Genomic DNA, 14,411 nt, shown 5'->3' with positions numbered 1-14,411 from the left:
AGATGTCGAGATAATTGTGTGAGGGCTTGAATATTTCGATTCGAGCGAATGGATGGTTTGAGGTCAGCTTGCGAGCTGAGGTGCGATGGGGTTTAGATGCATATATGTCCGAGTGGGTTTTATTGAAAATATGGAGTACAAGCAAGATATCATTAAGAACTGAAAAGCGCAACGAAAGAAAAGTGTACGAAGTACTTCGTTGATGTCCAACGCAAAAGAAAACAAGAGGTTGGGGTGGCTGGGATCTGCGGAGAAGTGGAGTTGGAAGCCCTACTTTATGACGGATTGGACTATAATAGGAACATTATGTTCAAAACACATCTCTCTGATTTAATTTACTATCTTGTGTATACTTCCATCTGAAGCTATCTATCTACTTGCCATTGAACACCCAGTCTAGTAAGCCCCCTTACGTTTTTTATACTTGGGCTGGCCCACAGACTTAACCTCGTCCAGCGCCGTCAGCACAGGAGTAGTGTGAATCAAGTCGAAACTCTCCAATTTAACACCATCCTCAAGTGCCCACACGCTCAACGCCAAGTAGTTGGTACCCCGGTAGTTAAGAATACCCTCAGGGACAGGGTAACTCGTCTGGGGACCAATGTTACTCACGAACTTGCCGTACTGATACCCGTTCACATAGAACTGGGCACGGTAAGCCGGGGATGAGGTGGAGTTCCCGAAGCTGAAGTACATCGGAACATCCCATCCTTTCTCCACATCCAGATCGAAGCTTGTGCTGTAGAATTTGATTCCAGGCTTCGACAGACCGTCGAAGGGACTGCCGGATCTCCAGTTCTGAGTCGGCGGCTGGGGCTGGTGGAAGCCCTGACGCTCAGCGTAGAGACCGCCCTCATTAAGGGGACCGCGTACTTGGTCCAGATAATCCTCGCCGCCCAGATTGCCGGTCAGCTTCCAGGTAATGTCGCTTGTGGAGCGACCGGACAGCTTGTAATTCAGAATTCCGCGGGGGCCCTTCAATGTGTCTTCGCCGATGACCCAGTTTCCGTCTAGACCCATGTTGTCCACAACTACGGTGAACACGTACGACTTATCCTTCTTCAGGGTGGGTAGCGTGTAAGTTCCGTTGTGGTTGCCGTCAGCGTCAATTCCGTTCCATGAGCCTATGTGGTCCTCGTTCAGCCATACGGAGCTGCCGAATGCGCTGCCACCTTGGGTTTGCAGGAAGAAAGTTTTCTCCTTGCCGGTTGCAACAAAGTGGCCCCGGAAGAGAAGTGTTCCGGCGTTGAAGCCGTAGTCAGAGCCGTACAGCGAAGTTGGGGTATTGAGTGGATGGACAGTGTTTTTGGTGGAGGGCTTTGCAGAAACCCATTTGGAATCATCGTATGAAGCTTGGATCTCGGGGAGACTGTCAATAGACTTCCACTTCAGACTCTTCAGATTCGGGAGCTTGATCTTCGGTGCTGTGTAGGCGACGTTGCTGGACCAGATTCCGTTCTTGTCGACCTTGACATGTGTCTTCTTGCCGTTGATGATCAGGTTCTTAGCCTTGGGCGGGGCGCCAATCACCTCAATCGGGGTGGTAGCGTTGAAATCCGCAGTGATATGTAGATCGCTGCCCTTCACATAAGCAGTTCGCACGAGGTAACCGGCCTTCACGATGAGAGATGAGGCGGCTGCCTTTTGGGTGCTATAGCCAGGGCTCTCGCCCTTGGTTGGGAGCTGAGGGACCCAGTAGCTATAGGCAGAGTTCCGATCTGGTAGTTTGGTCAGTTACGATGAAGCTAGGGCGATATGTGAGGAAGCACTTACCCAGAAGAACAATCTTCAAATCACCCACTTGCACGATACGGCGAGTGCTGGAGACATCCCAGCCGATAACAACAGCCTTGCCCACCTGCTTACTGGTAATGCTCGACGATGACCCTTCAACAACCTCGGCCTTTGACTTGGAAGAGACAGCCAACTCGTGGTGCTCGCCAGGGCCGCCATATAGTACAAGGATCTTGGATTTACCAGACGTCGTCCAGGTAAATACCTCAGCAGAGGAGTAGAGAATGTTGGTGCCCGCCACATCATAGTCGACAACATGAACCTTGGAGTCACGACCGCTGAGAGTAAGGCTTCCACCAAGCTGGGGGATAGTCACTTGACCCGCGCTAGTAGGAACCTTGAGCTTATAGTCGACGGACGCCCAGCTTGAGTAGTTGGAGTGTCGAACAATGAAGAAGGAAGAAGCCGTGTCATCGCCTCCGAGCAGGGGGGGTCACGGTCAGATCAGGCGAGGTAGTGTACTTGGTAGTAGTTAACTCTCCCGGTGTTAATAGAAGGTAGTCCGGTGACACTTTGGCAAAGTTGCCAATCAGCTTCAGCTCGCTATACTTCTCGCGGGTGATGTTGCGGGATTCAGTAATCGGGGAACCATAATCATAGGATGAGTAGCCACCGGGGTGGCCTATGTTACCCCAATTGGTACCACCGAAGATCTGTTACAGATTCAGAGTTTGTTAAATGTGATGGGAGAGTTAAGACACACCATGTACAGGTTGAGGATTGAAACTTTGAAGCTGAGATTGTTCTTATATATCACTCTCTCAAACTCATGGTTTAAGAGGGCAGCACACTTGGCGAATCCAGCACCTCCCCAGGGATCAAAAGCACCGCTTTGGAACTATACACCAGTTAGATTGATAATCCCCACGGTAAATATTCACATATCTTACCTCAACTAGAGCGTATGGAGTGGAAGGACTCTGTTCCATGTGTATCTTATAGAAATCAGTGGACAGATCCGCTGGCCAAATCGATGGATTTGTACAGTCAAAGCCGAGAGGGTAGTTGTCATGACCGTAGATATCCGCTGCTCCCTCGCCAGTTCCAGGGGCATTATGGCCGCCGTTCCAGGCATCGTTGTTAATGATAGGCACAACAACTCCAGCATCGCGAGCCTGGTCTTGCACATATTTCATATAAGCCCCGTCTGGGAATTTGTCTTCGTATCCACAGCACGCGCCACTGTACTCGTTCTCGGTCTGGACAAGAATGATAGGTCCTCCGTTGGTGATTTGACCCTTGGCTATCGTTGCGGAGACATGAGACATGTAGCTAGTCAATCGGGTCAGTATCCTCGGTTCTTCCAGACTCTTATTTGAACACGGTCACATACTTTTCCGTTGCCTTCAGGTAAGCCTCGTCACCACTTCGCAGAGTTCCATTCACGCGCTGAAGCCATCCCGGAAAACCACCACCCGATACTTCAGCATTAATATAGGGACCAGGACGGGCCAGAAGATAGATGCCAGCCTCTTTGGCAGCGTCGAAAAATGGCTCTAGAGCAAACGCTCCCTCGGCAGTATAGTGACCTGGGTTACCTTCCAGCAGAGCCCAATCGACATAGAAAGATACACAGTTGAATCCCAGAGCCTTGACTTTTTGGAGCACATCGATCCATAAAGAGGGAACGGGCAGACTAAGAAGTCCCGGTTGGCATACTTCTTTCTTGAAAAAAAGACGATTTGATGCTTTTGACTTACCGGAATGGGTGAATTTCACCACTGAAGAGCATGATTCTCTCGCCATTGACAAAAAGGGACTTGTCATCCCAAGTGACCTGGACAATTTGTTTGTCAACACTATTCAAATCCAAGATATAAACCCAACCTACATGTTTTTGGAGCAAATCCCGCTTAACTGGATCAGGATGCTCGGTGATCGTAAAGCCATTCAATGAATGGCTAATGGCAGCACCAGCGGCCTGGGCTGCCAGATAGGCAATTGCCCAAGAGGACGAGAGCTTCATGTCTCGACAATTCACAGGGGGGTGAAGGAGGGTGCTAGGGTGAGGGAGAAGCACTTAGGGTCAAGACTGATTCCCTTGCAATGTAGGCCTTGCAATGTAGGGGTTGCACCACTCATATACGGAGACTCGGGACATCACTAACACAAATCAAGACACCACGCCATTGATGCAGTGTAGCAATGACCCATTCTCCGAGTGTCATTTCGTCATTTACCCCAGACAAGTTTAGGAGTGTCCGCCCGGATGCTCCGTGTTGCATATGCGGAGAAGATCCACAACGGCATGGATTTGCGTATGTTGTACTAAGGATTTCAGAAGAAGAGAGAACTAGAGCTGATTAAAGCAGTATAGGGTATCAGAATGGTGCTAGTGATGAAGATAGTATAAGAGAGTATACTATGGTTCCGACTCAAACAGTATAAGAGAGTAGACCAATGGTCCTAACTGTGTAAGTTGGATCTCAATGGCAAGCATCAACAGATTGTGTCCCAATTCACTATAGGCAATTCTGGATATATTGCATATAGCCAAAATCCCCTTGCCTCACACGGTAACCGGCCCGAAGATCCCTTTGCGGGTCCTATTTTTCCACATATCAGATAGCAGATGTGTCGGATGTCTGTCCATGGCCTTCTTTTTCGGCGTTGTAATAGTCCGGTTCATAGAGCGGTGGTGTGTAGTTTACATACTAAAGTGATATTCGAAATATCAAACCCGATACGAATCTTAATATTGGCCCCATTTGAGACTAACAGAACTTCAAGCTAAGCAATTCTGCGGGGGGAAGTTGAGGTCTGCATTTAGCCGGTGCACGTCCTGGTGTTTTTCCGGGGTAATGGGGGAAAAGGAAAGGGACCTGAAAGAGGTAAATTCATGGCTTTTTGATACAGCATAGATCTCCTATGGAGATTAAAAAAAGAAAACGTACGGACCCATTTACACAGTGGTGTTGAAGCGATCTTCCTCATCGCCATCCTTGGTGTATGTCTCACGCTCATCCACCTCGTCTTGCGCCTCCTGTCCAACCTCGAGATTCTCTTCCATCAATGCAACCTCCTCAGCCTCGGCGGTCGGCTCGGTCGGCTCGGTCTTGCCATCCTTCTTCTGTGTAGTGTTGATCAAAGGGGTGGAATCGTTGTAGATACGCAGCAACATGGCACGGCGCTCTTCCTTGGGAAGCATAAGGTTCAGAGAATGGAGAGATCGCCACAAGGGCAGAACCATGGCCTCACTGGAGAGAACGTTAGTAAGATGGGAATACCACTAGCAGAAATTTGAGGAGAAAGACTCACGGAAGACCATCTTCTTCGCCGGTCGCTTGAACGCGAAGGATGCTGCACCCCATGGGGATATCCTTCACTTGTTCGCCAATCTCGCCCAGGGCCTTCCAGCCATCGTCATTGACTTTGGGGAACATCTCCACAAGGAGACGACGCAGAGTCTCCCTCTTGGTCAGGATAACGGACCGTTCAGGACCCAGCCAGGGCTCGACGATTTTCAGGCCATCGGTCTGAACACGCCATCTGCAGACGTTCTCACGCTGTGCATCCTGCTTAACAAACATCTTGACACCGCAGTGGACGAACTTCATGCCCTGGCCTTCATTACAGGTGAGAATGTCACGTCCCAAGGCACTAGTGTAGTAGATTGTGCGAGTTGGGAGTCCTTCGGCATTGCGGACCATGAAGCGGTCACGGGGGAATCGTTCCGACAACTTGTAGAATTCATAGATGGAAAGAAGCTCCTCGTTGTTGGGATCAAGGTACTTAAATGGCTCCTCTTGACGAGGACCCTTCTTCTTCAAAGGTTGTGTGGTAGTCGCGGAGGTAGCAGGTGTGCTGTCGTCAGGGGTGTCAATGCCAGTTCCCACTGCAGGCGCCGGGGCGTGGATGGGACGGTCACCGACAAGCACTTCGCTACCATCGTCGAGCTTAGTCCTCTTAGCTGGGACTTCCTCTTCGAGGTCGAGGTCGCCTGCATCCCGCTTCGAGAGAGGGACAGAGGTCATCGATTCATCAAGAGTAGTAGATATCGGGAATTGGTGGGCGGCCTCGGCAACAGTAGCATTCTTTGCGAGCTCCTTCTCGGCGTCTTGGTCGAGAGTAACCAATTCATCAAGAGACTCGAGCTTCTCAAGGGGCTTTCCATCGACCTCGTTCTTCTTGGAATCAAGCTCCGCGGCGAGGGCTGCCACGGAAGCCTTGGGGATAACATTGCTGCTCTCCGGCTTGGCTTTGATTTCGGAGGTCTTCTCAAGAACGGTGATGAAGAAACCTCCAGTGTCTTGCTGGTGAGGGTAGACACGCATGCATCGCTCAAGGGGAAGGTTGGCAGCCTCGCCTGTCGGGGCGAACATGCCCTCTGCAAGTCTAGCAAGACCATTGATGCCCTCTTGGTTTCGGTGATCTTCAATCTCCTGCCAGTTGTTCCACAGGCGCCCCTCTCGGTCCATCACTTTCCAGGTCTTCAGACCGGGAGATCTCTTGAGGCCGGGCAACTCCTGGCTGCAATCGATGATCTTAACATTGGCAGCGCCACCGCAGCGTTCGATTGCGGAAGCAATGACAGCCTCATTCTCCACAGGGTTCAGACTGCAGGTTGAGTAAACGACTCGTCCGCCGACCTTCAACATCTGCAGAGCGCGAACCAGGATTCGAGCCTGCGTGCTGTAAAGTCCCAGAGCATTGCCAGGAGTCCAGTCCTTCCAGACACCAACGTTCTTGCGTGCGGTACCGTCGCCAGAGCAAGGAACATCTGCCAGGATGCGGTCAAACTTCAAGTATCTGTTCCTGGGTTTGCTGCCATCGGTAGTGGGCAGAGGAGGCAGCTTGATAGAAGGAAACATGGTGGCATCGTGGTTGGTAACGATCAGGTTAGGGGAGCTTAGGCGCTTCATCTGGTGAATAAGCATGTGAGCGCGCTTGTAGTCCGCATCGTTGGCAATCAACAGGCCGGTGCTACGGCCGTCATCGTTCAATCCTTCGGGGCCGAGGGGTTCGGGTCCAGCAGTGCCGTTCTTGATCTGTTCGGTGACTTGCGCAATGGCATCTTCCTCGCCTGCATGAAGCAGCTCCATGAGCTGTGCAGACTTGCTGCCTGGAGCAGCGCACATATCCAACACAGTCATTCCAGGCCTGGCGTCGATGAGGAGAGGAGGAATCATGCTGACAACCTCTTGGCGACTGATGTTTCCGACGTCGGTCTCGGCGACAAGGAACTTCTGGAATGAGGCAAAAGGCGCAAATCGACGGATGACATTTTTAGGGGTGGTCATGGACCAAGCGAGCTGATCTGGGTACCATGAAACTGGGCGCGGGGGCTCGACAAATTCGCCCTCGTATTTGATAGAGGTGATTTCGGGGATGTGATGGTCCTTCAGACGCTGCTGAACAGCTAGCGCGTGTCTAGCAAATATCAAACAACAGTCAATATCAATTGAACGCTTGTGAGGCGCGAATCGCAGAAAAAGGACCCAGTTGAGACATACCCTCGAGAACCGGTGAAACGGAAGCTGTTGGGGAGATCCTTGCGCATGGTAGCCCAGAAAATATCCTTTTCCTCCTCCGGCAGGAATTCGGGTTCATTGTAGTAGCGTTCGAACTTCTCATTCTCTCTGGAGATATCTTGCCATTGAGCGCGCGTACGGCCTGCGCCGCCACCGCCGCGGCCTTTACCACCCTGGAAGAAAGAAGACACGGTCAGTACAACAAACACGTCGTATAACACGTATGAAGAATGAAGTTACCTTTTTGCCGCCACGTTTTCCCATTGTTATGATGTGTAAAGAGTTATAGGAAAGTGTACTTCAAACAAGATCGCCTTCAAAAAATCTCCCATCAGATGCGGGATGGTTACGTAAGCACTTGATCAACCACTGCAGGTGGGCAGAGTCGAAACATGATCCTCAGGTCCAGAGTAGGAAATCCAACAAGGTATTTTTTGGCGTCAGCGCTGTGCCGCTGGTCTGGATACCGACGGAGCAATGCAGTTATCTCCCGTGGGTTTGGGGTTGGGAAAGGTGGACTGGTCCATTTGAAACGGATGTACTCTGCTGACATCTCCGCGAGCCACCTTTCGACTCGAAAGGTGAATCTGTCGGTGTCGATAGTGTCGAAGAACTTGACTGAGGATACCTCTTTTTTCGTATTGTTCCAGAGCTGTCTGAACCGCTGGATAGCTCCCTTGTCAAATGGGTCGATCAACTGTGTTGGCTCGTCGCCGTTGCCAAAGAGCCCCAGCTCCCGAGCTTGTTCGATGGTGGCTCGAATACAGACAGTATGCAGGGAGATAATGCATGCATTTGCTGAGCAAATCACTTCCCAGACCAAGGATCTTGGGAGATCAGATCTATTACGGAAACGCAGAAAAGGGTGGACGATGTCCGCACTGATGGAGACCTTTTTGCACATAATAGGAAGTTTCATCAGGTCGATCAGGTCATCTGACAGCCTGCATCTTTGTGCAGCACTGATGAGCTCAGGAGGGGCATTGAAATGAACAATGTCAGTACATTTCCGCCACCATCGAGGGTCTATAATGCGATCCGACGCAAGTGTAACCCCTCTGGGAAGTTTGGATTTGGCCAAAGCGACTTGGCGGGATTCCCAACAGACATAAGCAATGGTTGGGGGCTTTTTGTTAATCATCCATGCTCGTCTGAGGTCTTCCTCGGGTATGATATCTGGGTCGCAGGGTTCTCCCATCTCGACGACTCGAGCTGGAAGCGCAAACTCCCAAATCATCTGACGCAACTCAGCTGGTAGGGTGGAGAATTGCGCCATCATGAGAGAATCCCAGTCACTGGAATGTCAATATCAGTCAGAAGAAAACAGTAAAGAAAAGTGGTAATGCAAAATGACCAGCAAATGAGATGATCAAGGCTACATACAAGAGATATGAATTGAACCGAGTTAGAATAGATATCAGTCGTCAAAGTAAAGCACCTAGAACGTAGGCTTCAAAGTCTGCAGGCGAACGGCGAACGCACGATTTGAAGAAGCGTGAGATGGAGGAAGCACAAGGACGTGTGGTTGGTTAGGAAACCACAAGCGATTCACCTCCGAGACAGATGAGAAGGGCGGCAGAGGCAAGTACGATGGTAACGGCAATACACTAAGAGGGAAACAGCCACGAACAGAACAAACAAAGGAGATAATTGGTATGTCTGCTGCAAAGGCAGCAAACTATATAGTCTACTATGGCAAACCATTAATTGCTATTTCACACACGAATTTGGGATCTAACAGCCCAAGGCAATGATTGATAGTACATTCAAATCAAAGCCGCCAAAGACCCAGTTTTCCTGGAGCATTCAGCAGCTATCTTCACACGCGATCATACTCTAAAGCAACTTAAGAGATCATGCGGGACATGTCTCCACGGATGCGCTGGTAGTCGAGGATACCCTCGATGCTGCCGACAGCGCTCATGGCAAGGTCCTGATCCCACAACTTGCGGGTAGCGAAGTCCATGACGTCCTTCTCGGTGATCTGGCTGACAGTACGCTCAATATCCTCGGCGCTCAGACGGCGGCCAGTGGTGATAATCTGGCGGCCGATGTCCTCAGCGACAGCGGTGGTGCCGTCGAGAGACAGGAGGATGGAAGCCTTAAGCTGGGCCTTGGCACGCTCAACCTCGGCGGAGGTGACGTTGTTGCAAAGGCGAGACCACTCGCGGAGAGTGAAGTGGATCAGGTCATCGAGCTGAGTAAGGTTCTCGCTGACAAGGTAGATACCCCAGAGACTAATATCATGTCAGCGTGTTTTCAATTAAACATAGAAATTATGAGCAAAAAAGGTACTTACCCAGTGTCGCTGTAGCTGGTGGAGAAGCTCATGAAGCTGTTGGCGAGGTTGTGGTGGCTGACGTGGGAGCTGAGCTTGCTGCCGAGGAAGGGCGACTGGCCCATGGCACGGTCCCAGTTACCGACGATGGCCTGGGTGACCAGAGCGGTGAAGTAGTCATCATCCTTCCAGCTAACACCCTCGACGGCGAGAGCGATGTGAGCGGAGGGGATGGTGTCGTCGCGGAGACGGACCTCGGAGCCGATGAACTCGGGGGTGCGCTTCTGCTCGGCAGTGAGGGCCAGGGCAGCGGAGGTAGGGGCCTTGCTGGGGAGGGAACCGAAGTGCTCCTCGGCGAGTCTCACAAGCTGCTCGTGGGGAATGCCACCAGCACCGACCAGGACCATGCGGTCTGCAGTGTAGTTGGTCTTGATGTAGTCGGTCAGGTTGTCCCGGGTGATGGTCTGGATGTTCTCCTTGGGGCCGAGGATGGTGCGGCCAAGGGGCTGACCCTGGTAAGCGGTGGCGTGCAGGTGATCGAAGACGACCTCCTCGAGCTGCTTGTCAACCTCCTCCTGCTCGCGCAGAATCACATCACGCTCACGCTCAATGGCACCAGCCTCGAGCTTGGAGTTCTGAAGGATATCGGCGAGGATGTCGACGGCCTTGGGGACATCGTTGTTAAAGGCCTTAGCGTAGTAGACAGTGTTTTCCCTCTGTAGTCGCGATCAGTATTTGGCTTGATAGACGTTGGGTGGTTTCCCGGTCGTACCGAAGTGTAGGCGTTCAGGTGAGCGCCCATGTTCTCGATCTCAAGCTCCAATTGGTGCTGGGAGCGCTTGTTGGTGCCCTAGTAATATTCATCAGATACAAGCGCTTCGTAGTTTGGGGTTTGTGTGGTCGAACCTTGAAGGCAAGGTGCTCGAGGAAGTGTGCAGTTCCGTTGGTCTTGTCAGTCTCTGCCCGGCTACCGGCATCGATCCACACGCCGACCGTCGAGGTTTGAGCCCATGGCGAGTGCTCAGTGGCGATCTAAAAGAGAATTAGCGAGATTGCGATGTCATTGAGATGAGTTGTATAGTCGTACGGTGAATCCGTTGGAGAGGGTGGTGGACTGGGTGGTAGACGGCAGAGCAACCGGCGACGCAAAGCCACGCTTCACGGGCTGGATGGACTTCAGGGCCGCACGAGTGCGGAGAGCCTGGTTCAGGTTGAAAGCAAGGCGCCGAGAAGCCATTGATAACGACTTGTATAGGTGGAGGGAGGGGGAAAAGGGGAGAGATGGAGAAAAGAGCTGATGGAGACACCCTGAGGTTGAGGTTCCGAAGTCTGAAATTGTTCGCCCAGTTCAGCCAATTACATAACCCGCTTTTCCAAACCGCCCTTGACATCCCGAATACTTCCTTACTCTGCCTTAAATCAGTGACGTGGGCAAAAATACATTCTCAAAGGGTTTAGATGTTGTCTATATTGATTCTTACAATGTTCAAATACGATTTGCTTGATGCAGAGGTATGCCGATACGTCTCAATTTCCGATCATTCAGTTTCGGTCATCCAATTTCGCGCCTATTGATTGGCTACGTCCACTTCTCATACAAACCGGCTTGCAAACTGTTTAATATTCTCCTCCATCGACACATCCGCTGAAAAGCCCAACTTGAAAGCACGAGCAGTATCAAACCGAGGAGTCCATGATTGTACAATTTTGTCGGTAGCAGCATCATACTTCTCCTCCACGAGATCCCGACGCTCCTTACCACCAACTTCGAGCAAAGCATCCAACATCTGCTGAATACTGACCTTCAACCCAGGAAGATTAACAGACCGTGACTCTCCAAATGCCTCTTTGGGCACATCGCGTGCATGAATCAAGTTCTTGATAACAGTATGCGGCGAGCAAATCCACATCTCCGTTTCCTTGGCCACAGGCAGAATAGCCTTCTTACCGTGGAAGGGCTCGCGGATGATATCACTAGCGAAGCTACTGGCAGCCTGTGTGGGCTTGCCAGCTCTCACTGTTACCGTGGGCAGACGCACACACCGGCCATCAAGGAATCCGCGCCGCGAGTAGTCATTCAGCAGGGTCTCAATAATGAGTTTCTGCGATCCATATGAGGAAGATGGCATAGGTGGGAAGTTTGTTTCGTCAATGACGAACCCTGCTGGTGCAGGGCCGTAAACTGCCAGCGATGATGTGAAGACCACCTTCGCTCCGGGCATGGTCGCGCGTAGCCGGTCCAGAATGTATCGCGTTGCGTCGAGATTGACACGGATGCCCAGCTCAAAGTTGGCCTCGGAGCCGCCAGACATGATACCATGGAGGATGTAGACTGTCTCGTAGGGATTGGAGGGGCTGATCAGTTCGTCGACCTCTTTGGTGGAGGTAAGATCTGCCTTGACACAACGGAGGCGGCTTGCATGCTGTGCAGCTGACTCTGGGATCTCGGGCTCAACAATATCGGTGATTGTCACGGTCGTCGTGGCTGGTGTTCTTTCAAGGAGGGAAGCCGCCAGTTCCTGGCCGACATAACCCCCCGCACCGGTGATGAGAATCGACATGATGGGTATACGGCAAAGTAGTTTGGGCAAAATTCTGGTAAATGGCAAGAAGACGGTACAATCAAATTGGAGTGTATTCAACTACGGAGAACGGAGAATGGACGTATGACCATTATATAGTAACACACCTTGCGGGGGTGAAGCGGAACTTGTCTCTCCCCCCACGCTCGTTCAGTCATGGCAATCCTCCCATTAGCCAATGGTGTTAATATATCCCACGAAGATGATCACTTTTCCAAGTCTCGCGCATCAATTCCGAGCCATTTTCTTGGTGCAAGCCTCGGTGAGAAATCCGATTACCGGGAGGCCCGGCGCAAGTCCGAGAATGAGATTAGGACAGATGACCTGGGAAATGTGCGAGAGCGTCTTCCTTTTTAGAAGACGGTTGCTTCGCAGAATATTCAAGGAGCTTTGTTAGGGTGTTTGGGTATACTAAGTATCGGTCGACCACACTTGCTTCGAACCCTCCAACGCTAGACGCTATATCTAGAACAATTTCTCACACGTTGTCGACGAAATGTTAACAAGTCTCAATCGCTTGTATTGGCCACTAATTGCTACCTAGGTACGGATATCATACGCTAACCAGAGCTATCTCATCGCCTCAGATCAAGATACTCAGTATGACACATTCCAGCGTGTAAAATTCATCGAAAAGGAAAACTAAATTTTAAGACGCAGCCAAAAGTACATAGGCGGAAATACCTGTCACAAGAAAGGTGGAAAACATTCGATACATCACAGAACACGAGACGCCGAGGGAACATCAAAAGGGAATGGACATGACCAGAGATTAAGACCTTTATGCGGTACGCTTGTAGATACCAGCGACGATGCAGTGGTCACGCTCGAAAGGCTCGAGAGTCAGCTGCTCCTTGGGCTTAATCTTCTCCTCGCGCATCTTCTGGACCTCCTTGGCGAACACAACCTCGGGCTTGGCTGTGCTGTCAATACAGTTGGCCTTGATGGAGACAATGACACCACCCTCGTTCTTGAGGAACATGTGAGCGTTCAATCCGACAATACGGGCCTGATCGGGCTGGGCAACATCGGCGAAGATGACATCGACCATGGGCACGAGCATACGGTAACGGAGAGGGTGACGGGCATCCTCAACGATGGGGATGACGTTGGTACGGTGAGTGGCCATGCCGATCAGATCACGACCGGAGCGGTGAGAGAACTCGACAGCGTAGACATTACCAGTGGGTCCGACGATATCAGCAACGTGAGAAACGGAGGTACCGGAGGCACCACCGATGTAGAGAACCTTGGAGCCGGGCTTCATGTAGATGTCATCAAGACCACCCAACACACCAGCAGCCAACTAGAAAATGAGGAAAGACGTTAGAAAAGAAGGACTAATCAACAGGCGGTCATAGCTATCGGGGCGATATCAAAGAATTCCGAGAAAAATTCGATAAAATCGACAACGATGCCATGTATCTTTAGCCCAGGGGAAGGGGATATTTACCTTAGAACGGAAGGGGTTCCAGACACGGTACTCGTTCTTAGTGACAGCACCATCCTCAGCAGGGGCGCCCTCGACAGAGATGCGCTTCTCGCCGTAGACAGCAGTTCCAGGTGTAAGGTTCTTTGTCACAAGCATGTCCTCCTTACCGCCGCGAGCGACGAAGATACCGGCGTGACGGTGAGGCTCCTGTTCGTAGTAAAAAAAGATTATGTCAGTTGCTGATATCCACATCCATGGGTAATTTCAACCACTTACAATGACAACCTTGGCACCACCACGAGCACCGCCGCCACCGCGGGGAGCACCACGGCCACCACGGGGAGCACCACGGCCACCACGGGGAGCACCGCGACCACCTCCACGACCGCCACGGTCGCCAAATCCACCACGGCCACCTCCACGACCGCCAAAGCCACCACGACCACCACCGCGGCCACCACGGTCGCCGAAGCCACCTTTGTCAAGTCAGCGAGGTGAACTGTAATATCGCAACAAGAAAGAAAATCATCGCCATTGGTGCAATAGAATCACCAGCGAGATTTTTGGCCTCGTTGCTTCGAATAGACTGGACTGAACAAACCTCGACCACCACCACGGCCACCGCGGTCACCACCAAATCCACCACGTCCACGAGGAGCGAAAGACATTGTATATGTTTTGAGAGTAAAAACTCGGTTGTATAGGGAGTAAAATGGGGGGGGAGGAAGGTTAAGCTGTCGTTTCCGAGTGCTTAAACCGAGTAGTTGAAAATTGGAATAAAAGTTCCGAGAAAGTCGATACAGATGGAGAAAAAGTGACAACGTATCAGAGATAGTTGGATCAAGCAGTTCAAA

General features: G+C 51.3%; 7 protein-coding genes across 7 annotated transcripts; 1 reads left to right on the top strand and 6 right to left on the bottom strand.

The window, feature by feature from the left end:
- Positions 1–396: 396 nt before the first annotated feature.
- N7500_004511 (glycoside hydrolase family 35 protein) lies at positions 397–3,760 on the bottom strand (the record flags this gene model as incomplete). Its single annotated transcript, XM_056675657.1, has 8 exons — positions 397–1,718; positions 1,774–2,159; positions 2,257–2,447; positions 2,498–2,632; positions 2,685–3,066; positions 3,128–3,430; positions 3,495–3,571; positions 3,626–3,760. 8 exons carry the CDS (start codon positions 3,758–3,760, stop codon positions 397–399), a joined length of 2,931 nt encoding a protein of 976 aa, XP_056530657.1.
- Positions 3,761–4,696: 936 nt separating this feature from the next.
- Positions 4,697–7,529, bottom strand: N7500_004510 (tRNA (cytosine-C5-)-methyltransferase; the record flags this gene model as incomplete). The annotated part of the gene is made up of 4 exons (XM_056675656.1): positions 4,697–4,991; positions 5,053–7,164; positions 7,248–7,438; positions 7,506–7,529. 4 exons carry the CDS (start codon positions 7,527–7,529, stop codon positions 4,697–4,699), a joined length of 2,622 nt encoding a protein of 873 aa, XP_056530656.1.
- Positions 7,530–7,611: 82 nt separating this feature from the next.
- Positions 7,612–8,541, bottom strand: N7500_004509 (2EXR domain-containing protein; the record flags this gene model as incomplete). The annotated part of the gene is made up of 1 exon (XM_056675655.1): positions 7,612–8,541. One exon carries the CDS (start codon positions 8,539–8,541, stop codon positions 7,612–7,614), a length of 930 nt encoding a protein of 309 aa, XP_056530655.1.
- Positions 8,542–9,111: 570 nt separating this feature from the next.
- N7500_004508 (mitochondrial processing peptidase) lies at positions 9,112–10,780 on the bottom strand (the record flags this gene model as incomplete). Its single annotated transcript, XM_056675654.1, has 5 exons — positions 9,112–9,502; positions 9,565–10,259; positions 10,316–10,393; positions 10,450–10,575; positions 10,631–10,780. The coding sequence occupies 5 exons, from the start codon at positions 10,778–10,780 to the stop codon at positions 9,112–9,114; spliced, it is 1,440 nt and encodes a 479-aa protein (XP_056530654.1).
- A 355-nt stretch (positions 10,781–11,135) lies between these two features.
- Positions 11,136–12,104, bottom strand: N7500_004507 (SDR family oxidoreductase; the record flags this gene model as incomplete). The annotated part of the gene is made up of 1 exon (XM_056675653.1): positions 11,136–12,104. One exon carries the CDS (start codon positions 12,102–12,104, stop codon positions 11,136–11,138), a length of 969 nt encoding a protein of 322 aa, XP_056530653.1.
- Positions 12,105–12,281: 177 nt separating this feature from the next.
- On the top strand, positions 12,282–12,482 carry N7500_004506 (uncharacterized protein; the record flags this gene model as incomplete). Its single annotated transcript, XM_056675652.1, has 1 exon — positions 12,282–12,482. One exon carries the CDS (start codon positions 12,282–12,284, stop codon positions 12,480–12,482), a length of 201 nt encoding a protein of 66 aa, XP_056530652.1.
- A 424-nt stretch (positions 12,483–12,906) lies between these two features.
- Positions 12,907–14,225, bottom strand: N7500_004505 (rRNA 2'-O-methyltransferase fibrillarin family protein; the record flags this gene model as incomplete). The annotated part of the gene is made up of 4 exons (XM_056675651.1): positions 12,907–13,431; positions 13,579–13,764; positions 13,834–14,033; positions 14,159–14,225. The coding sequence occupies 4 exons, from the start codon at positions 14,223–14,225 to the stop codon at positions 12,907–12,909; spliced, it is 978 nt and encodes a 325-aa protein (XP_056530651.1).
- Between the last annotated feature and the right edge of the window lie 186 nt (positions 14,226–14,411).

Source organism: Penicillium coprophilum, assembly GCF_028826855.1.
Source record: "Penicillium coprophilum strain IBT 35676 chromosome Unknown utg000004l_segment0_segment0, whole genome shotgun sequence".
Classification (NCBI taxonomy): Eukaryota; Fungi; Ascomycota; class Eurotiomycetes; order Eurotiales; family Aspergillaceae; genus Penicillium; species Penicillium coprophilum.
This window is presented reverse-complemented; position numbering and strand designations above follow the sequence as displayed.